Source organism: Arvicanthis niloticus, chromosome 1 (assembly GCF_011762505.2).
Source record: "Arvicanthis niloticus isolate mArvNil1 chromosome 1, mArvNil1.pat.X, whole genome shotgun sequence".
Taxonomy (NCBI): Eukaryota; Metazoa; Chordata; class Mammalia; order Rodentia; family Muridae; genus Arvicanthis; species Arvicanthis niloticus.
Window position 1 is genome coordinate 153409612 of NC_047658.1, and position 24058 is coordinate 153433669.

The following is a 24058-nucleotide window of genomic DNA, read 5'->3' on the forward strand; positions in this document are numbered from 1 at the left end:
CTTTAACTGTGTGTTTAGGGAACTCTGGCATGAATGTGTAAAACTCCTCAGTGTGTCTCTGAAGCTCCACCCCCAGATCCATGCTGCCAGTCCCTCTCCAGCCTGTGTGGCTATCCTTGTGCACTGATGATCTGTCCTGCTCTATTGTGTACATGCTACTAATGAAGGACTGTTTCCTGTTCAAACTACAATTCTTTTTTTTACATTTTGTTTACTTTGTGAAGAGCAAGATGCATATATACTCAGAGAACACGTGTGGAGGTCAGAGAGCAACTTTCAGGAGTCCATTCTCTCCTTCCACCATGTGGCTTCCTCATCCAGCCTGGTGACCAGCTTGGTGACCAGTGTCTTTTCTGTCTGGTCCACCTCACCAGTCTCCTCAGATCAGGATTCTTTTTTTTTACCTCTAAGACCATCTGTATTCATCCTGACAGATTTTTCTCTTCTAGCAACAACAAACTTGTAAGTGCAGGAAAATCTGAGGATAGACCAGTCCTTGGGTCCTTTGTTCCTTCCCATTAACCAATCACAGTCCTGAACCATCACAACAGGAAATCTTTCACTAAGAATCTGCAAACAATCTTTCAATTCATTCTGATTCCAACTCTGTGACGTCTAAAAACTAGGCACCCACCACAGGCATGACAATCCAATATGCAAATCTATTAGGAGAGGAAGGAGGGTGAGGAGGAGAAAAGGGGATGGGAAAGAGATGGGAGGAAGGGGGAAGCTGCCTCTTGGAGAGAGGTCTGGAGCTGTCCGAGGTGCTGAAGAGAGGCTGACCCACGCATGTGTCCTCCTCATCCTGGGGCTCAGACACTCAGGTACAGCCTAGAAGTAGATAAATAAAGAGAAAATCCTAATGATGAGGAAAGGGAGAGAGAGAGAGAGAGAGAGAGAGAGAGAGAGAGAGAGAGAGAGAGAGAGAGAGAGAGAGAGAGAGAGAGAGAGAGAGAGACACACACACACACACACAGACAGAGAGGAATACAGATAAGTTTAAGCACCAAGAAACTGCCTGCTCTGTTTTATGTCACGTGGACACAGGCTACAGGTTATTTTGAATGAAGGACCCTCAACTGAGAAAAATTCCCACCAGACTGTTCTGTAGGTACATCTGTAGGGCATTTTCTTACTTAATGATTGATGTGGGAGGGTGCATATCACTGTGGATGGTGCCACATCTAGGGAGCAGGGTCCTGGTAAGAAAGGTTGAGCAAACCAAGAGAAGCAAGCCAGTAGGCAGCACCCCTCTCTGGCTTCTTCCTCAACTTTCACCTCCAGGTTCCTGTCCTGTTTGAGTTCCTGCCCTGACTTCCCAAAATGGTTAACTGAAGTTGCTTTTGGTCTGTGTATTTTATCACAGCAACAGAATCCATAATTAAGATACTACTGAAGTATAAACACAAACACTTACATTTCAGTTTACTTTTTAAAAATAATGGCTAGGGGCTGGAGACATGGCTCAGTGGTTAAGAGCACTGACTGTTCTTCCTGAGGTCCTGAGTTCAGTTCCCAGCAGCCACGTGGCAGCTCACAATTGTCCATAACTCCAATTCCAGGGGATCCAATGCCCTCTTCTGGCCCCCATGGGTACCTGACAAGCATGCAGGCTAAATACACATAAATATTTTTAGCTCAAAGAAAATAATAATGGTTAACAAGAAATCTCAAATATCCTATAAAAAAGCATGTAATAATTATGTATGTGAAAAGGCTACATACACAACAAACAACACAACTGTATAAACACAAATTTGTGGGCAAAACTGATGAACTATTACCATCAAGTGAGTTATCCAAAAGACTCAGACAACTAGAGTGTTTTTAAAAGGAAAAAACAAAATGAAAACAAAAAACCTAGAGACACCACTGAAGACCAACAGGAGAATGAACAAATGAAATCATATATATGTAACTTTAACCTTTTACAAATCTTATTTTTAATGATGGTTCTTAAATGCTTTAACCTTCCTGTAACCCACCACCCACCAGAGGTAGTGGAAAAGAAAGAATAAGGGGGAGTGGACCTGTTTAGAAAGGTTCTTTGGAGCAGCTCTCATCTGTGTTGTCTTGAAGTCAGCAGTTCAACTCACAGTTAGCAGGCAGCAGCTCAATCCACTCACAAACACTTCACAGATACACCAACAGTCCAGTTTGGTAGAGTCAGGTTAGCAATAGCAGTGACACAGCCTAGCAGAGACAGCCAGGCCTCAGCCTCAGCTAGAGTCATCAGGACAGACCAGGAGGAACACTAGGAGAAGTTCTCCGCTGTGCCTCTCTCAGGGAAGTGAAGATCAGTGAAGACGTGAGACCCACAAGCGTTGCACAGCTAGCTGTACCAACAAGCCAAGCTCAGCCTCTGTCACTGTCCATCGTCCACTGTCCTATTTATACCCTCCAGACATCACGTGTCCTCCACGGGTCTTGTCCAATTAGCCCGAGTCCTTGGAAGTAGCAACAACTACAGTATACCACCAGAAGTTTTTGGTGTGTCTCCTATGGAATCTCAACAAATGCAGATCAACTACACAACGTAAGGTGAACCAGTGCATGTGTGTTGTTAACAAAGAATCTTTCATCATGTCCTTTCATGTGCTTGCTTTAGCAGAACATCCTCTCTCCTGTGTCTGCTTCAGCGAAACATTCCTTCACGAATCTGCCTTAGCCTTTCCTACCTGTGTTCACTTTAACGAAACGTTCCTTCATGTGTTTGCCCAACCAAAACACTATCCAACTGACTTTCCAAAGAACCCTTAAGTTTCCACTTCATTCATACATACATATATATATATATATATATATATATATATATATATATATATATATTTGTGTGTTTTATATATATATATATATATGTATATATGTATGTATATGTAAACACTCCAACAAATTATACAGTAAAATGACCTATATTGCCGGGAGCCAAACCCATGAAATTACCTGCTGTTCTGGAAAAAAACTGGTCAGTTAAAGTACAAAGTTAAGAAAGGACTTCCAGGGTCTCAGATCTCAGGAACTTAAGGAATGTCTGGCATTTCCTGGGAGCCAGTTAAGACATTGGGATGGTTTTAGGTAATGAGGATATGACAGTGGGATAGCCTTAAGCAATGATCCTTGCCTAAACTTCCCGTTTTGCTGTGTCTTTATAACCTGACGCCTGAAATTAAATTTTAAGCACTTGATCAGGACTTTTAAGACTTGGCTTCTTTGTGTCTCCTGTCCTTTCATTCGTCTGCTCCCTCCCCTAGGTCCTCATTGAGTTCCCCGAGGGCTGGGCATTATATGACTGGAGAAAATGTCTGCATTTCACAAAATGAAAAAAAAGTTATAAGCCTGGCATGGTGGTGCATGACTCTAATCCCAGCATTTGGGAGGCTGAAGCATGATCTCCTTGAGTTTGAGATGAGCCTGGGTTGTGTGTGTGTGTGTGTGTGTGTGTGTGTGTGTGTGTGTGTGTGTGTATACACTGTACAGTAGATAATACATTGCAAGGCAATATTTATTTTTTAAATTAAACTACTCCAAGAAAAACAAAGCCAGGGTTCAGTAACTACACTAGGTGACTACAAATGCGTCAAGACACATTTAAAGCATCTCTTTAAGCCCATCTAACACTAGTGTGAGTTCCCATCTTCTTGTTTCTCCAGAATAGGCAGGCTTTCCTATTGTTGGGTAGACAGGAATGGCATAGGAGTTTACAACTACCCCGTGACCAGACACTGTCACACTAAAGGTTGCTTGATCAATCTTGGATTTGGATGGTACTTCCCTTTTTGTCTACTTTATCCTCCTGCCTATTTGTGTATGTATTAATCAATTTTCTGAACTTACCTTGAAACATAAATTCAACCCTGAGAAAAGCTGCAAGTTAGCTTTAACACAATAAATATATGTGTACCCTTACACTAAACATTAACTGTACTAACACCCATTAACTCTGTTACTTCTTTCTGTTCCCCTCTATGTGCTTACATGCATGCATGTGTGTATGCATGCACATGTGTATGTGCCTGCGCATGCATGCTTGTGTTTGTGTGTATACTAAGTTTGCCAAACATTTGAAAGAGACATAAACTCCATGACTCAAACCCTAAATACTCCAACATGTACCTTATGAGAGCATATCCCTACATTTATGTATGTCTTGCTTTGAAATAGTTTCAAGATCACAAGAGGTTTCAAAAATAGTACAGGAAGTTGCCGAGTACCGCTTACCAGGCTCCCCATGAAAACTTACATAACCACAGCACATCATCAAATACAGGAAAAATGACAGCATAGTAACTCAACTATAGACCTTATTTGGAGACTTGTGTTCTCTCTCTCTCTCCCACACTCTCGTTACCATGTATACTCTTTTAAGTTACAGAGCTACCCCATCACACATAGAAACACTCCCTCACATTACCTAACAGTACAACCCTGCTGAGTCCTAACCCTGTCAATCATTAACACTGCCAGCCTCTAATGGAAATGGAATATCGAGATTATATACTATTTTGAGATTTTTTTTCATTCAACAATATGCCCTTGTACTTCACTTAAGTTTTTGTTGGATTGTTTCTGAAATAGGGTCTCAGTATACAGCCCACAAAAACATGGAGCTTGCCTTGTAGCCAGTCTTGAACTCAAGATCTTTGTCAGCCTCCTTACTGATGGAGCCACAGGCATGCACCTAACTCACACAGGTTGTCGTGTGGAGCGACAGTCCATTTTTTCAATCCTGGGTAGTATGTATGGCTGTACTGAAATTTGTGAATCCAGTCATCTGTGGAAACCTTGTATCACAGGCTGTTCTCTGTGTTAGTCTATTATAAATACAGCTGTTAGGAACATCTGTAGACACATCTATATGTGAACATAGGTTCATTTTTCTAGGCTAACCACCAAGGCATCTCTCTGGAGTAGCTGTACCACTTTGGGGTCCCACCTGTTCTGGATGTCCTGCGCTCTATCCACGGTGGGAGGTGTGGAATGCTACATCATTCTTGGTTTACTTTGCATTTCCCTACGAGCTGGTGGGGGAGAACCTATTTCCATGTGCCCGCCGGCCACTATTCAACCCTTTGGTAAGAATATCTATCTGTTGAGGACTTTTTTCTACTTTGTATTTGGAACATGTTTTCTTCCTGCTATAACTGCTTGAAGACCTTGTTATAAATCCTAGATACACAGACCTTCCTGTGACTTGTAAATATTTCCTCCCAGTCTATGGCTTGTTTCATTTTTCTAACAAAGCCTTTTATAGCGAGCAAGAGGCTTTTAATTTTGATGAAGTCAAATGTATTGATTTTTATTTCCTTTCTGGATCTCATTCCTGGTATCAGGCCAAAGGCTTTCACAAGCAGCTGTAGTTTTGGTTTTTTTTTTTTTATTACACATTTGACAATATGACACATGCTAGGGGTAGGGGGAGGCTATAGACATAGAAGGGGGTAAGGAGCCCTTAATTAGTGTTAGAATAATCGCAGCAGATGATATGTAATCATGAGTCATGTTAGCGCTGCAAAGGCTGTACAGATGGAGGATAGGGAAGAGGAGGAGAGTTCATAGGCAGGACAGAACATTTTACATTGTAGATACCAAGAAAGGCTTCATGGAGGAAGTAATATTTGAGTCTTAATGGTACCAACAATTGGATGGATAAGAACTAGGTATAATGACATATATGTATTAAAGTGTCGAAAGGAAAGGCCACAGAGATGGCTTAGTGGGTAAAGTGACCTTGAAAGTCTGAAAACCCAGTTTCAATCCCTGGAACCACATGACAAGCTGGATGTGGCTGGCTGGGATGGATGTGGCACACATCTTTAATCCTAGCACTCAGTCAGAAACAATAAGATCTCTGTGAGTTTGCGGCCAGCCTGGTCTACATAGCAAGTTCTGGGCTAACCAGAATAATATGATGAGACTCTGTCTTTTTTTTTTCTTTTCTTTCTTTCTTTTGGTTTTTCGAGACAGGGTTTCTCTGTGTAGCCCTGGCTGTCCTGGAACTCACTCTGTAGACAAGGCTGGCCTTGAACTCAGAAATCCACCTGCCTCTGCCTCCCAAGTGCTGGGATTAAAGGCGTGCACCACCACATGCGAGACTCTGTCTTAAACACACACACACTCACTCACACACTCACTCTCATACACACACACTCATTTACTCACACACTCATACTCTCATACACACACACACACACCTACACCTAGAATCCTAGCACTCTTACAGGGAGATGGGAGAGAGGAGAATTGCCCAGAAGCTTGCAGACTAGCAGCCTCACTTAAGCAATATGGTAGCAAAAAGAAGAGAGAGACCCTGCCTTAATGGGGGGTGTTGGGAGGGGGGGAGACACCAGCTTCTGAAAGCTGTCTTCCCACCTCCACAGATGTGCCATGGTACATGCATACCCACACACTTATACACATACACACCCAAATACATAAGAAATTTAAAAGAAAATACTATGAGCCAGGCAGCTGTTGGAGGTTGAGACAGAAGGAATCCTGAGAGCTCAAGGCTAGCCTGGGCTACAAAGCAGCACACAATCTCAAAGAATAAGTGTGGGGTGGAGGAAATGCCATAATGAATCCATTACTTGTATGTTACATTTGAATTTTCTTTAAAGGGGCCGGGAGTATAGCTGTGTTGGTAGAATGTCTGCTCAGCCTGCATGAAGCCTTGGGTTCCCCACCTGCATAAACTGGTGCCGATGGCATACCTGCATGACTCCAGCACTTTTGAGGAAGCAGGAGGATCAGAAATTCAAGGTCATTCTAAACACTACATGATACATTTGAAGCCAGCCTGGACTACAAGAGACTGTCTCAAAAAATTAATTTTATAAAGTAGTTTCATCTAAGACTCTTGCTGTACTATAGTACCTTGATTGGTGAGTCAATCATCCATGACTGCCAGATACACTGAGATTATAACATTTCTTACTTTCTGTACAAGAATAAAAAGCTTTGTTGATAAAATCTCAACATTAAAAAAAAAAGTGTTTCAACTGGGTATGGTTGCACACCTTTAATCCAGGACAGCCAGGACTACATAGGAGAGATCCTTTCTCAAAAGAAAACAAAAAAATAAAAAATAGAAAAATAAATGTATTGTTATAGTTGATAGTAGGAGCCTGGGAAGAAATTCTAGGAAGACAGAATCACATAAAATGAGGAACAGAGACAGCCTTAAAGTCAAGATCAGAAAGTGGGGAGAGTGACCCCAAAGAGAGATTATTTATTTGTTTGTTTGTTTATTTTTGGTCGTTTGAGACAAAGTTTTGTCACACAGACCAGGCTGGCCTTGAACTTGCCATGTAACCAGGCTCACCTTGAACTCAGACTCCTCCAGCCTCAGTCTCCGATGAGGCCATAGGCATACTCCATCATGCTCTGCTTAGTAATATTTCATTTAAAGAAGATCTCACTGTGTCACACAGACTACCTCTGACCCCTAAGCCCAAGCGATTCCTCTGCCTTAGCCCCCGGGACCACTGAGAACTGAGGTGTGTGCTACAGCACCCTGCATAAGCTCACTCTAGATGAACATTCATGAAGTACTGGGACAGAAATCGAGTTAGAACTTAACATCACAGGTGAGGTCTTTGGTTACACCCTCCCCCAGCCCCACCCCAGCCCTTTTGCACCTGCTCCGGTGCCTGGCACACAGCAGTCAGTGACTATCTGCTGAATGAATGAATTAAAGTTGATACTTCCGAGCTCAGTGTTTATTGAATAGTTACACTGCGGGTGAGGCAGACACCTGCCTAGTGCACATAATCGCAACTTAACCACCCACCCATCTCCGAGAGGTGAAGCCTGAGGATGTGATACTAAGTTGTAAGGCTATTCTAATTATCAGCCAGGTTTAGAGATAGCCCACATGGACAGTTTTACAGATGGATGAACTGAAGTTTAGCAAACAGTAGTAATATGTTCAAGGTCACATGGCTATAAAGAACCAATTTAGATTTTTCAGCAAGATAACTTTACTAAAGCTCCAACAGACTCTGGAAGGCCTACTACGTAAAAATCAGCTCAAGGGGAAGACCAGAGTCTGAGAACTGAAGCCAAGGAGAGTGGCCACCCTGCCAGGTGCTGAAGAGACTGTGTTAGAAGTGCACTGACTGGCCCAGGCTCAGAGAGCCTGAGAGCTGACAGGAAGGAGAAGATAGCATCCTGGCACAGCCAGGTACTCCATTAGGAACTCCAGCCGGCTGGAAGAAGTTACGGAGGTACAGCCAAAATAACTCCCCCGTAGACCAGGCCTGTGCTAACATTACTAGAGTGGGATGTCCAGAATGGGATGCAGAAGACGCAGGGGGAAAGGTGAGCTATTGATAAGGTGCAAAATGCAGCCCGCCCGCTCTTCTCAAGACCACAGCCCGTTTGCCAGTCAGCTGGGTTTTAAGCCGTCTGCTTCACCTTTTTTCTGTTCTTTGTCTTTGGGAACAGCTTTTGTTGAAGCGTGGAAAGGAAAAGAAAGGTAGAAGTCCAACCAGAACACCAGATGATGCTGGCAGCCTTGAGAAGCGTGGCTGACCTGAGACTGGAACTCAAGTGCAGAGGGAGCTTTGACTATGTTCCACTTTCTGCAGTTCTGCACGCCAGGCTATGGCACGGGCAGGGCTGGCTGGGCTCTCTCTCACGGAGCCCGTGCACACCGTGGTTTGTCGTTTCCTGTGGTCTTCAAGCTCTACTCAGGTTGTCGGTTGTGGATGTGAAGCAGTGTCCCATCTGAAGAAAAATGGTGATGATGAGGCTGGAGGAATGGCTCAGTGGTTAAGAGCACTGGCTGCTCTCCCGGAGATCACAGGTTTGATTCCAGCAGCCACATGGTGGCTCACCACTGTCTTGTAACTCCAGTTCCAGGGACTCTGATACCCCAGGATGTGGTGCACATACATACTTTGATATTAAAAAATGCTGATGATGGCGATCTCCTTATCCAGAAGCAGAATGAATAGCACAATCACCTGTACCAACTCAGCCTTCCACCACCAGGAGAGGAGATGCAGGGCTGTTACTCTTACACAGTAAGTAAGGGAGGGTCCTCATTCAGACCCATCACCTCTCAGCCCACCCACTCAGCCCACCAATGATCTTCAAATTATAAACCCGATCATCTGTTATTGACCAAAATTCTCTGAAGCCCACTTAGCCCTATTCTGGCTGTAAAACATAACAAGAGTCACACAGAACTAAGAGAAATTACGTGTTGGAAAGAATAAGCCTTTGCTTATGGGTGGCCTTGGGCCTGGAATGACAGCCATCTTGAAAACCGGCCAGAGGAAGGTCAACCACACTCAAGAGCTACACAATGACTGCCAGGCAGTAATTCCTCACCAGGGCTAGTGTTTTCCAGTATGTGAGTCTTTTAGAGCCCGAAAGACCCCAACATTGTTTTTAGCCCAGGTTTTTGGTGACTGGAAGGAGACAGGACAGCACAGAGCCAGGAGATATGCTCCAAGTCTCATAAAATTACTTTCCTCTTACTTTCAGAGTCCTGTCAAGTAATACATGGCTCTCATGAAGTGAAACAAAACTTGTTCTAGAACTCCAAGATCAAAAAAGGTGGTAAGAACCAACTGTGTTGGGCCACACTGCTAACTACTGCATTTGAGAGGCAGAGGCAGGAGGATTGCCAAGAGCTTAGACTGAGAGCAAGACCAATTTAGCTACTGGGGGAGCAGAATGAGAACCCTGTCTCAAAACAAACAAACAAACAAACAAACAAATATAAGTTTGGAATTCTGAACTACAAAGCAAAGGGCTCTCACATTTCCCTGAGATGTACCATAGGCTGGAAGGTAAACTCAGACAACCGATCCATCCATCCTTCAGATTCCCACTCTGTCCCCACCGGGTGGGGCAAGGTCGGCCGGTTCTGTCAGCCGGGCTCCTCTCCCTCACCCTGGAATTGAATCTTTGGTCCAAAGACTAATTCCCACAGAAAATGGTGCTCCGGTCTATTCAGAATGGAACGTCAACCACATACAGGGCCAGACGGATGAAAAAAAAAAAAAAAAAAAAAAAAAAAAAAAAAAAAAACCCGAGGTGAGAAGAGTGACTCTGAAGTGCTGGGAGCTGTGAGGAACACCACACTTAAACAAAGGCACTCACTTCCGCCCACCACAGTCATCCTAAACCTTCTGCTTTCAAGAGTGGCAGGGGCTGGGCATTAAAAGGTCAAAATCAATCCAGTTTCTTCTTAAACGAAACCTCCTGACTAAAAATCCATGTTAAAACATTTTAAAATCTAATGTGTTTTGTTGTTGGCGGTGGTCTTTGTTTGTTTAAACCAAAGCCTCCGTTCTACCAGCCTGCGGTCTCCGCATGCACCATGTTTGGAGGTCTAAAGATGAACCCTGCTAATTCTCAACGCTTTGTCTTTTTCCAGGCCCGGCCTCTTTCCTTCCCCGTAACCCTTCACACCCTTGGAAAATCAGCCTCTTGTTCTTCACCAGTGTCCCCGAGCATTTCAGGCTCTCTGCGAATCCTCCCATCTCCTCTGGCTGCGGAGCTGGGGGATGCTCTCTGAAGTGGACCCGCTTTCTCCGAAGAGAACTAGGAGCCGCCTAAGCCAGGAGATAAAGAGGGGGATGCTCGCTCCCCCTGAAAAGGGTGGGGAGGAACAGGGCCTCACCCTTGGGAACTCTGGGATGCGGATGAGAACAGAGGGCACCTTTCAGAAAAACCAGCTCTCCGTGGGGGATAAAAGCAGAAAAGGAAGGACAGGTTCCAAAGCCATCAAAGAGCAGAGTGCTCTCCGCTGGGAAGCCAAGGTTGTTTGGGCACTCCCTCCCCTCCGGCCATTCCCAAGGCAGATTCTTGGGGTACAGGCGCAGCGGACAGGGCCGGCCCAGGTCGGTGGCGCGCAGCTGCGGTGGCACTGCGCTCCCCCGCCCCCGCAGGCCCCCCTTCCTCTCCCCGCTAGATCTGAAGATGAAGCTCCACCCCTAGCGCGTCGCCCCAGCCCCGCGCCTTAAAAGCCCCGCACACCGCCCCGCCGCACCCAGCTTTGCCGCACCTTCGCGTCCTCGCCAGGTCCCGCCGCAGCCGAGCACCCGGCCCCGACCCCGGCACCATGAGCTTCGGATCGGAGCACTACTTGTGCTCCGCCTCCTCCTACCGCAAGGTGTTCGGGGACGGCTCGCGCCTGTCCGCGCGCCTGTCCGGGCCCGGAGGCTCCGGCAGCTTCCGCTCGCAGTCGCTGTCCCGCAGCAATGTGGCCTCCACGGCCGCCTGCTCCTCGGCCTCGTCTCTTGGCCTGGGCCTGGCCTACCGCCGCCTACCGGCCTCCGACGGGCTGGACCTGAGCCAAGCGGCGGCGCGCACCAACGAGTACAAGATCATCCGCACTAACGAGAAGGAGCAGCTGCAGGGCCTCAACGATCGCTTCGCGGTGTTCATCGAGAAGGTGCACCAGCTGGAGACGCAGAACCGTGCGCTCGAGGCCGAGCTGGCTGCGCTGCGCCAGCGCCACGCCGAGCCGTCGCGCGTCGGCGAGCTCTTCCAGCGCGAGCTGCGCGAGCTGCGCGCGCAGCTGGAGGAGGCGAGCTCGGCGCGCGCGCAGGCCCTGCTGGAGCGCGACGGGCTGGCCGAGGAGGTGCAGCGATTGCGGGCGCGCTGCGAGGAGGAGAGCCGCGGGCGTGAAGGCGCCGAGCGCGCCCTGAAGGCGCAGCAGCGCGACGTGGACGGCGCCACTCTGGCCCGCCTGGATCTGGAGAAGAAAGTGGAGTCGCTGCTGGACGAGCTGGCCTTCGTGCGCCAGGTGCACGACGAGGAGGTGGCCGAGCTCCTGGCCACGCTGCAGGCGTCTTCGCAAGCCGCCGCCGAGGTGGACGTGGCTGTGGCTAAGCCAGACCTGACTTCAGCGCTGAGAGAGATCCGCGCCCAGTATGAGTCCCTGGCCGCTAAGAACCTGCAGTCAGCCGAGGAGTGGTACAAGTCCAAGTTCGCCAACCTGAACGAGCAGGCTGCGCGCAGCACCGAAGCCATCCGAGCCAGCCGAGAGGAGATCCACGAGTACCGGCGCCAGCTCCAGGCACGTACCATTGAGATAGAGGGCCTGCGCGGAGCCAATGAGTCCCTGGAGAGGCAGATCCTGGAACTGGAGGAGCGGCACAGTGCTGAGGTGGCCGGCTACCAGGTAAGGACTGGGATGCTGCATAGGAAAGGATGCCGTGTCCTTCTCCGCACATAGATAGCTTCACTCCCTGTAAACTGGGGCCCTAGGAAACCACGGGAGGGAAAGCGGGGAGAGAAGAGCATTGACTAGAGGCATCCAGTCAACAAACAAACAAATAAAAAAAAATCACAAAGTCTCATGTATGCAGCCTCAAATGTGAACTGTATGTGCCTGCAAGCTCTTCAAGCCTTTTATGTCTCCGCACTCTATTTTGGGGTGGGGTGAGAGAGTTTTAGGCACCGAGCCCAAGTCTTCATGCGTATATACTAGGTATATGCTGTAACATCGAGCTACAACCCCACCCCCAGTCTCTTGTCTGAACTCTTCTAACAAAGGAGTCTTTAATCTTTCTAGGAGTCAAAAAAAAAAAAAAAAAAAATCTAACCATGCCTTCCTGTCACCAAGAGTACAGACACACTAACAGATCAGTGCCGACCCAAAATGTCCCCAGAGGGCGCAGGTTACGGCCTCTGTGTGAGCGGGTCCTTAAGTATCTGGTTTGTTTGGTTGGCTTGAAAAGCCTTTTCTGAGCCTTAGAATTGATATTTATAGGGTGCAGTCCGCTTTACGGTTGGAAACAGGGTCATTTTCTTGAGTTTTGCTCCAAAAAAGGAGTGGGATCTGGCATAGGTAAGCTAGTGACAACTGCCTTGCCCCACCCTTGCACACACACACCCCCCCCACCTCCCAGGAACCCGCGAGACACAAGCAAGGTTCCCTTGTCCATCTACTAAGCAAGCTTTGAGCCAGTTCTGCTGGAGACCGGTCAGGGCGCTGTCCGAGGTGCTGATCTGCTCCTCCCAGCGCAGAAATGCCTCCTGCTTCATTATGTTTCCAAATTGTCCCAGTTAGGAACTCTAGGCCTCAATGCAATTAACTGCTTCATTTTTTTTTTTTTTTTAATTCTGTAACACAATAAGTCTCGGCTAACTGAAGTCAAACCTCATCTTGTAGACAGCATCAATTTTTGCCTCCAAGGTAGCTTTGCAGTTAACAAAAACCTTTTAATCTGCTCGACAGCTGTGAGGTCCCATTACCTTACCATCTTTTCAACTTACGGGCACGTGGCGACTTACAGAGATGGTTTCTTTGTTATAGGTGACTCTTCTTTTTTCACCTTCCCCTGCCCTGTAAGCTCTGTGAAGGTAATGATTGGCTCTTTCTTCACAACAAAGCCTGCTGTGTCCTCAGTTTCACTACATTGAACATGCTAGCTGGTGACTACAAAAGGCTCAGAGACAGAAGACAGGACAAATGAAAGTTATAGAAAAAAAACCCACAAAATTAGATGGTTTAAGTACAAGGAACAATAAAGCTCTTTGGAATATAATAATAATTTCAGAAACTTCAAGTAATTTGTCCTAGCTAGGATTGAATTTTACATTTGATGAAATTAATGTGTTTGAGGAACATTAATAAAAATAGAACCAAGAAATGGCATATTTCAAAAGTACCATTTTGTCAGAAGCAAAAGAATAATTGATTTGCAAGTATTTACTGTCCATTATGAGTGGCTCCCTTTCATAAGGGGAAAAAGCCTGTTTGAAGTGTCTTGTTAGTCTGATAGTATAGTCTTATTCAAATAAATATTCCTGTTTTGCTACAAAGTCTGTAAGTTGAGCTTTTCAGTATGTGTCCTAGGCCCTGGATGGTCTGAATTAATCAGACTTCATTCAAATGTTGAATTAGGAATTCTTCTTGAGGACTACTGTCTCTACAAACAGTGTAACTCACCTACCTCAAACAGCAGGCCTGGGCTTGGCCGCACTCTCCTTTGGCTTTCTAACCCCTTACTCTGGCTTATTTACACTAAAATACAAGCTTTCTGTGTTAGAAAATAGTAGGGCTGTCTAGACACAGTCTGCAGGAAACAAGAGGCAGAAGAAACTGCAGGCTCTGCAGCTCTGTGCTGTCCCCATCAGCTTCAGCCTTGGGAAGACCTGCTGAGGGAGTGAAGGAGGAGGCCAGACAGCACAAAGCTATTTCCTACCCCTTGGGACCCACCGCTGGGGTGGGGCTCACAGTTAGACCTGCAAACACTAAGGCCTGCCTCTCCTGGTCGTTCCTAGCAATCTCAATGCTGGCTGAGGTGGACTCTCCTCACTGTGAGGCCATTGTCTTCTTTCCCTTTTACGCTGCCCCCTCCTCCACTGCAGTAGTAAAGGGAGGTGTTCCTTCCTAATAGTTCAGAGACTAGTAGTGGGCACATTTTTCCTTTACAAGCCTTCAGTCCCCTCAAAGACAAAGAAAGTGCCTGTTAAAGTCATTTTCCCTGCCCCAAAGAACTGATAGCCTATTTGAAGACAGAGCACTTGGTATACTTTCAAAAGGACAAAGACTGATTCAAGGTAACACAGCAAGCACACAATAGGAAGAACTAAGGCTGTAGTGTCCGGCCAAAGGCAGCCGCTTCGCATGGAAAAACAAGACTTTCCTTCCCAGCAAAGGACACTCTCTGGTCCCTACATAGCTGGGACACTGGATTAGAATTTCAGTCATTACTAAAACAGTGCAGAGACAGACTCAGAGAGAACTGGCTTTCAGACCTGTGCTGTGGGCGTCTTAGAAAGCCAAGGCTTTCCTTGAAAGACCTTGCTGAGCAGTCAAGATCACGGCTGGCTAATGTTCTCCAGGGAGGGAAGCCAAGTCTGCCCTCTTCTCCAATATGAGATTGGAGCCCAGCCTAATTAAATAGCAGAAAGGGTCTGGCCCTTGGGAGCCCAGAGATGGCAGTGGCTATAAATCCATAGCTTGATAGATCCATTTCTGAAATTAGGATGGCAAGGGAGGGAAAAAAATCTCATTTTTTAAAAAGCTGTTCCATCTGGTCCCTACTCCATCCCCCACCCCCATCCTATCTCACCCTATTACTGTCACCTGGACCGTTACAACAGCTCCTTTACAGGAATAAATTTAAACCACCGATCTAAATTCCATGGCATACCAAAACCAAGGAGCAGCTTTTTAAAAGAGATGTTTTCCCCCTGAAGAAGTGGATTCAGTATTTCTTAGGACCAGAAATATACTTTCTATTCTATTTTGTGAGTCGGGGTTTCCCTATGTAGCCTGATCTGAGATTGAATTTGCAATGCCCCTGCCTTAGCCCTTCAAGCCTGCTCTGTAGGCATGCTCCACCACACTTGCTAAGAATGTGCATTTTCAGTGAAAGTGCTCTACCATTTGTTCTCAGACTGATAGTGGAGTGTAATGACCTAGACTGCATTTTCTAGGAAAGTACAATTTTAGAGGGTGATAGAAGTCAAGGATAAAGCAAACACAGGAGTGAGAACAAGGGCATGTGCTTCCTGTGGGTCACCGTCCATTAAAACCTTCTCTCCCAGTCTAGCTGATTACACATGAAGGGCAGTGGTTCCCTATGGCCCTATGGCCCGCACTCCTGCTTGTCTGGCTGAGGGCTCCCCTTTCTACCCGCAAAGTAAGGAAATGGGCCCACTGTTTTCCTTCTCTTCACTGCAGATGCTGGTGCAGACCTGCTTTGTTGTCTTCCCAACCTGCCTCCTTCCAGCCCTGGGCCAGATGCTCCAGAACAGACCCCAGCTGGAGCAGGGAGTGCCCCCTCTCTCTCCTGTCCTCCAGCAGCTATGCTAGCAGCAGCTGCATGGTTGGGGGAGGGGGCAGACTGCAGCGTTCTGCTCACATTTCCCACTGGAGGCCATCTTTGGCAGGCCTTGTGAAGGGCAGCAAGATAGCCCAGTGCAGGGAGGAGTGTACAGACAGAGAGACCAGAGCATAGTGAGGCGTCAGTGGTCCGCAGTTCAGTCAGCTCCTTGGAGGAGCTGCATTACACTTTTTTTTCAACTGTGATCCATAAAGGAGCCGTGTGAAATGTATAACATACAAGTGCAAGAAACTCGCTCATCTAGAGCTCAGGTCCCCAGCAGCCTTGTGTTGTGAAAGCAGCTGTCAAATAAAAGTAGTTTCTAATAAATGATCAAATTAACCTGCTGAGACGAAATGTCTACCTCTAAACTAAACACTGGGAAGCTGACCCCACTGATGCCCTCAGCCTGAACATTCTTAACATGATTCTAAAGAGATTTTTAAATTGAGTTTCAAGCCTGCAGAACCATGACGATGGGAGGCAACCGCAGAGAGGCGCTGTTAGGAATGCCAGTACTCAGGCCATTTTTCAGGACAAAGAAAAGCAATAAACTACAACAGAAAGACAAACACTACTCTTCAGAGCCATTTAGGGTAGAAAGAGTCACCCTGCATATATCTAAAAGATAACAAACATAAAATTAGAGAAAAATAACATCATTTTCATGATCCTTGGTTTCTGAGAAAGACTGTTTTGTTTAATGTCTGATGATGAGTGGTATTTGCCGCTTTAAAAGGCTTTATTCAAAATGGTCACTTTGAGGGGTGTCTGAAAGATATCTCAGTGGGTAGGGCACTTGCCACCAACCATGACAACCTGAGTTGATACCAAACCATATATAGTGGAAGGAAAAACCATACGCTATGCTTATCCCTGGAACTCACCTGGTGGAAAGACAGAACCAATGCCTACAGGTTGTCCTCTGGCTTCCACACATGTCTTGTGACACATTCATGCCCCCACACACACACACAAACAAACAATTGTAAAACATTCAAAACTGTCTTTTTTTTTTTTTTTTTTTTAAATCCGGTGCTTCTTTGAGGAATATGCAATCACCTATCCAACATTAAATTTTTATTGTGTATAGGGTAGGAGAGATGGCTCAGTGGTTAAGAGTATGTGCTGCTCTTGTGGAAGACCTGAATCAGAAGGCTCATACTGCCTGTGACTCCAGCTCCAGAATATCTCTTACCTCTATGAGTATCTATACTCACACACAGAGACATATAAACATACATGTGTACATACATAATTTTTAAAAGATTTATTTATTTATTTTATATATATGATTTTATATATATGAGTACACCATTGCTCTCTTCAGACACACCAAAAGAGGACATCAGATCCCATTACAGACGGTCGTGAGCCACTACATGGTTGCTGGGAATTGAACTCAGGACCTCTGGAAGAGGTGTTTTTAACCACTGAGCCATCTCTTCAGCCCAATACATAATTTTTAAAATATTTTATTTTTTAAAATTTTTATCTTATGTGCTTTGGTGTTTTGCCTGCATGTATGTTTGAGTAAGGGTTTCAGATCTCCTGGAACCAAGCTCACTGACAGCTGTGAGCTGCCATGTGGGTACTGGGAACTGAACCAGATCCTCTAGAAAAGCAGCCAGTGTTCTTAACTGCTGAGCCAGCTCTCCGGCCCCAACCTATAGATAATTTAAAGCCAAATCATTTTAAAGTTTTCATTATACACTAATAATGGATATGATATTCGTTGACCTAAGGAGATATTGGTAGAGTCACATTGTTACTCACAGTAATGAAAGCCGCTCACGTTTATTGGGTCTTTCATATGTGCCATGATGTTCAACTAACTTACTCAGCAAATGTTAGAATTCATTATCTTAACTGGCTTTGAAACACTGGAATGGTGGCTCATAACCTTTAACCCCAGCAGCTGGGAGGCAGAGGTAGACAGATGTCTGTGAGCTCCAGGCCAGCCTGGTCTGCTTATTAAGTTCTAGGCCATCCAGGGCTACAGAGTGAAATGCTATCTCAAAAACAAATAAACAAAATAAGCAAGAAAGAGATGATAAATAAAATTTTAAAATTTGGGTCTGGAGAGATGATTCAGTGGTTCAGAGCCCTGGTTGTTCTTCCAGAGGCTCTGAGTTTGATTGCTAGTATCCACTTGGCAGCTCACGACCATCTGTAACCAAAGCTCCAAGGGATCAAACATCTTCTGTGGACTTGGAGAGTCCCTGAACTCATACATACACACATATACATAATTAAAAATAGTTACTTTAAAAAAAAAAAAAAAAAAAAAAAAAAGAAGGAAGGCTCCATGAAACCATGTGTCCCTTGGTAGAAGTTCCTAACCCTCAGCATGCATCCAAATTTCCCATGAGTCTTTAAGAGGAAAAATGCAAATGCCGAGTCTCTACCCCAGAGTGAATGAAGCAGAACCAGGCTGGACACAGATTGCTGTGTAAGTACCCTAACCGTTCTTATGTGGTTTGAATTGTAGTCAGGGTTGAAACCCCTGCCTTGTACAAATGTCAGTGACTTCTGCTACTTTGACTAAGTGTTTTGAATACATACTTTCCAGGACAGCATTGGGCAACTGGAGAGTGACCTGAGGAACACGAAGAGTGAGATGGCCCGCCACCTTCGGGAATACCAGGACTTGCTCAATGTCAAAATGGCCCTTGACATTGAGATAGCAGCTTACAGGTACACAGGAGGGCGTGTTTACCCTAACAAAACACGTATCACCCAGCAGCAGGGTTGCTATGTCAGTGATTTCAGGTGGTCTGTTTCTGACCAGCAAGGGAGGATGGGGAGAGCATCAATATACGGTCCCACAGTCCTTGCTGGCCCCTCAGTTCTGCTAATTGAATATATCCTAGCTTCACTTTGCTAGTTCTGGAGTATTCTATGAACCTCTGCTGAGCACTTAAAAGGTAATGAAGGCTTTTAGAAGTCAAAATGAAAGTCTGCCAGACCCTTAAATTTAAAAATAGGGGTTGGGGCTGGAGAGATGGCTTAGTAGTTAAGAGCAGTACATCCTGCTCTTATAGAGGACCTGAGTTTGATTCTCAGCGCTCACATCAGGTGGCTCACAACTGCCTATAATTCAGTCCATGGGAATCTGATGCTCTGGTCTACTCAGGCATCTGCACTCACTTGCAAACCAACACACATCTGTACACAATTAAAAATAATAAAAATGAATCTTTAAAAAATAAAAGTATGACTTATACAGAAAGTGATCCAAGCTGAAGTTTTCCCTTAGATTCCTGTTCAAGGCACAGTTGAAGTGAGCATTTATCTTTAAAAAAAGGAACAAAAGGAAGTACAGGTGCAGTTTTTTGAATGACCAGTGTGTGTCAGTGTTTCGGGTACAGACTGTAATTTTCTCAAAGCCATGCTTTAAGAGGTGGCAGCCTGGGCTGGAAAGTTGGATGGCTCAGCCATTAAAGGTTGGGCTCACAACCAAAAATATAAGAAGTGGCAGCCTGCCTCCTCTAGCCTCAGTAGGAGATGTGCCTAGTTTCACTGCAGCTTGATAGGCCAAGGCCAGTTGATATCCATGGGAGGCCTCCGTTTTTCTGAAGAGAAAGAGAGGAAGAGTGGATGGGGGGAGGACAGGAGTGAGGAGAAACTACCATCGAGATATGTTGTTGATTAATTAATTAATTAAAAAGTAAACTAATTAAATACAAGTGAGAAAGTGGCAGCTTTCCCTCCAACTCACCCTCAGGTGAGTGTGGACATTTTAATATGGAAGACTTCATGAACTGGCACGCCATCCTTATGCCGGCCCATGCCAGTTCTCTCTATAGCATTCCAGTGTTTGTTTATGTGGTGCAGAAGCCAACACATTTTTTTCTCTTCCCCACTGTTAATACCAACTGCTCCAAAATAAGGCCCCCAGAGTATGTAATAGTATCTTGAGTTGACTTTTATGAAAAAGGATGATTAAAAACCATTAGAGTTATGAGCCAGACATGGTGGTGCATACCCATATTCCCAAGTGGAGGTAAGGCCAGCCTCAGCTACATACCAAGGCCGGCCTGGGCTATATGCTACCCTATCTCCAAAAACCAAAGAACAAACCAACAAGCAACAACAAAAACCCTATTAGAGTTATGAGAAGCAAGATTAGGGGGCCTTGCTGCTCTGGTGCTGTCTAGTCTAGGCCAAGTGGAGATTCATTAGTGTCTGAGGTTATATGACTTAATGGGTTTGCTACCATACACAGGAAAGACACAGATCTCAACTGTGGGCTGCACAAGGCAGCTGCTTTCTCTCCACTCTGTGTCTTCTCACTTCCTTACCCCTTTACAGCTAAGGTGTTAATTAGGGAAATTACTTCTCTCCAGAGCTTTGTAGATTCTAATTGCCAAAAGTGGGTGTGTAATGTGGCCAAGGGAGGGTTGTACGTTTTCCTGCTAGAAACCAATTTGTGAATGGGCTAGACTTCCTTTGACGATACAGTAAACAGCACTGATGTTGGAGAGAGTGAGAGAACCCCTACATGTGCACACTAATCTCCAACACAGTGCAGTTTTACTGGTCGCAGTCTTGGGAAGAAATTGCAGTGCTCTTTGGAGTCTCTAAAATGAAAAAGGACTGAAAGGTTAAGTTCTTTAAGCAAAACTAGGAACCTGATTCCTGAGGGCCTTTCTTTGTTGAATTTACAGGAAACTGCTGGAAGGTGAAGAGACACGATTTAGCACCAGCGGATTAAGCATCTCAGGGCTGAATCCACTTCCCAATCCCAGTTATTTGCTCCCTCCTAGAATCCTTAGTTCTACAACCTCCAAAGTCTCGGCCACTGGGCTGTCCCTGAAAAAGGAGGAAGAAGAGGAGGAAGAAGGGGCTTCTAAGGAAGTCTCTAAGAAAACATCCAAGATAGGGGAAAGTTTTGAAGAAACACTGGAGGAAACGGTAATATCTACAAAGAAAACCGAAAAGTCAACTATAGAAGAAAGCACCATTTCAAGCCAAAAAATGTAATGCCATTGCTTAAAAAAAAAAAAAGTTGATGCCTAAGAGGGAATGCACTTGGCTTATTCACAGCTCACTCCTGACCCACACTTCCACCGCTGTAGAATGTCTTCAAGGCTTCCATGTCATAGTCAGTACCGAATCCTCACTTTCTCGGTAGGAAGACCACTGTAGAAGGGAGCCAGCCGCAGTCCTGGAGCAGAGGAGGAGTTCTCTAAGACACAGCTTTCTCACCCACAGCTCAGGCTTCATAGTGACAGGTGACTCATGTGCAGAGGAAGTTCACATGAAGGTGCTGAATCTGGTCGCCACTCGCTGTGAGCTGAAAGCGAAACCTATGTTTATCCACTGTACCCAGCCATAGAACCTTACTGTAGATGCCCAAAAACATACAGTCACTGCCAAGGACAAGCTAGTGCTCCAGACACCATTGCCCCCTCCCCCCTCTGATAGAGCCGAGTCACAAGCGATAGGCGTCTCTCACAGGCACATTTCTTCCACTCTCTTCAATCCCATAATTCCTTTTCTCCCACCCAAGAGGAAGGAAGGAAGTTTAGTGTAGTGTCCCCTTCTAAACACGCATAGAACGTATACCCTTTAGCTCTTCTTCACTCGTGAGTAAAATTAGATGCATGTTGACCATCCCTGTGATTTGTATAACTCGCCCCTGCCCATTTCATGTCCTTTCACATCTGTAGCTTAAGAAAAGAAAAATATTAATGATAACGGCAGTGATTAGTTTTAAGGATTTTAAGGATTTTCCTAAAAAAATAAACATAAAAGGGATCCCTAGGCTTTAGGCTTTCAGCTTGTCCAGATCCACTTAATTAGAAGGGGAAAAATACCTTAAATGATGTAGCGTTCCACTTTAACTTCAGAAGCGCGGTGGTAGTTACCAATGCTGTGCTTAAGCTGACCTTAGACCTCGTAGTGTAAGCAGAGGAAGTGAGTACTCTCTGAAGGGAAAGAACAAGGTCTCCTCTGTGTTGGTTTTCGTGTAGTGACGTAGACTTAGCTTTCTCATACCCTTGCCCTAGAACCTACAGTCCCCTTTCCATTAGGATAGGTCCTCAAGAGGCCTTGCTTTTTTAAGTATGCTACATATAGGACATTTTATCAACAGACACAATGCTACTGCCCAAAAGTGAAAAAATAAAAATAAACACTTCTGGTCAATCAACACCACCAGCAAATATTTAAAAAAAAAAAAAAAAAAGTAAAGAAAGAAATCTTTTCTCAGAGTCTTTCCCCAACAGGGTTACATTGCTTCAATTGGTGGGTGTCCCTCCCCTGAAGGAAAGGCAGAAACATCCAGGAGGGGTATGCACACTTCTCCCCCCCTCACAGAGGCAGGCTGAAAGGTCAGCTCTTTGTGCACCGAACTGTGGCATCCACATGACCTGTCTGCCTCATGTCTGCTCACTTCCACCAGAGCTGTAGAACTGTCTGTCCTGTCCCCGCCCACTCCAGTGCAAGCTGTGCTGATAAGGACATGATGCTTCTTTTGAACTCACATTCTAGCACGTGCTTCAATAGCTCAAGGAACTGAAAAGACACTTTGCTTTTCCTGACCCATACCCTTTTCCCTCCTATACTTACTGTAAGACATTAGTAATATAAGAAATTAAAAGTCATTAATCCTACGTGGTTTGTGTTCTGTGGTCTCTATTAACTCCCTGAGGAAAGTGGCCATTCTGTTTGACAGGTTGCCTGGCCATGACTACTTTTTATTTTCTGTTTTTGATGAGTTGCCGCTAATCACCTGGACACAGAAAGGACATCACCTGCATCTTACAAATTGTGCACAGTGGGAAATGCCTGCAATCCCAGCACTCAGGAGGCTGAGGGAGAATTGTATATTTGAGGTCAGCCTACGTGCTAATACCCTATCTCAAAACAAGAGAAGACGGCTGAGAGATAGCTTGATTGGTCAAAATATTTGCCTTGCAAGCATGAGGACCAGAGTTTGATCCCAGAATCCCTATACTTAAAAAAAGAAGCTGGGCATTGATGGCATATACCTTTAACACCAGCATTCCAGAGGCAGAAGCAGGCACAGTTCTGAGTTTGAGGCCATCTTGGTCTATAAAGTGAGTTCCAGGACAGTCAGGGATAAAAAAAAGAAACCCTGTTTCATGGGGAGAAGCCCTGGACAACTGAGAAGCTGATAAATGGTACCAGGGAATTGCGACCATTTTTTTTTAATTGCCCAGACTAAGCAATGTACACTTGTAACCCCTGGACTTGGGAGACTGAATTTGGTGTGGATCCCTGGGGGCTCACTAGCTAGCCAGCCTAACTGCTTGGTGAGCTCCAAACCATTGGGAGATGCTGCCTCCAACAAAAAGGTGGATATTGATGGATAACATCCAGCATTGCCTTTTGGCCCCTATACGAATGTACCCATGCGCATGGACATGCACGCACACACACACAAACACACATACACATTTGTTTTTAAGAGTGCTTGCCCGGAACACATGAGGCATTGTGTTTAATCAGTGTAAACCAGGGAGAGTGGAGCATGCTTGTAATCGCACCTAAGGATGGTGAGACACACTCAAAATCTCAGCACGTGGGAGGTGATGGCAGGAAGACCCGAAGGTTCAAAAGAATCCTCAGCTACAAAGCCAGTTCAGAGCCAGACTGTCATACATGAAATTCTGTCTCGAAAACAACAAAAACAGAAGATATTATGGATCTGATCAATGACTAAATCGGATGAAGAAGAGAGGGGCTGGAGAAATGGCTCAGCACTGCCTGGTCCCAAGTTCAATTCCCAGCAACCACATGGTGGCTCAAAACCATCTGTAATGGGATCCGGAGCCCTCTTCTGGCACACAGGTGTACATGCAGATAGAGTACATAAATAAATCTTTTTTTTTTTTTTTTAATCACAGCAAGACATATCATGGGCAACATTCAGAAACATTAGCAGAGAAGAGATAGGAGCAAGAGACAGCAACCTGTTAACAACAGGGCAAAAAAATGAGTTCAGGTGCTAGTGGGAAAGCCTGCTGGTAGAGTGAGCACTGACCCCCAAGATATCTTCCTGACTCCTTAGACAATGGAGTGCCTCACGTCCTCAGACCTTTCCCCTAGTCTTCTCTCTTGATTTTTTTTTATGTAGCTACATTAGCCAGCCAGTGAGCTCTCTACCAATACATGCTACCAAACCTGACTTTTTTTTTTTTTTTTTCTCACATGGGTGTTCGGGATCCAAACTTAGGTCCTTCTACTTGGGTAGCAAGCACTTTACCCAATTGAGAGCCAATTCTTCC

At 45.4% G+C, this 24058-nt stretch overlaps 2 protein-coding genes across 2 annotated transcripts in view; one reads left to right on the forward strand and one right to left on the reverse strand.

Moving 5' to 3' along the window:
- Nucleotides 1–11160, reverse strand: part of Nt5c2 (5'-nucleotidase, cytosolic II) — a 130416-nt gene extending 119256 nt beyond the window's left edge. Inside the window, exon 1 of the mRNA XM_076923726.1 lies at nucleotides 11021–11160. Within this exon, the coding sequence (XP_076779841.1) occupies nucleotides 11021–11079 (59 nt within the window). The 5' untranslated portion in view covers nucleotides 11080–11160. The remainder of the gene's footprint in view (nucleotides 1–11020) is intronic.
- On the forward strand, nucleotides 11078–22420 carry Ina (internexin neuronal intermediate filament protein alpha). The gene is made up of 3 exons (XM_034500615.2): nucleotides 11078–12142; nucleotides 18373–18497; nucleotides 20471–22420. The coding sequence occupies exons 1-3, from the start codon at nucleotides 11078–11080 to the stop codon at nucleotides 20784–20786; spliced, it is 1506 nt and encodes a 501-aa protein (XP_034356506.1). The 3' UTR covers nucleotides 20787–22420.
- The last annotated feature ends 1638 nt before the right edge of the window (nucleotides 22421–24058 follow it).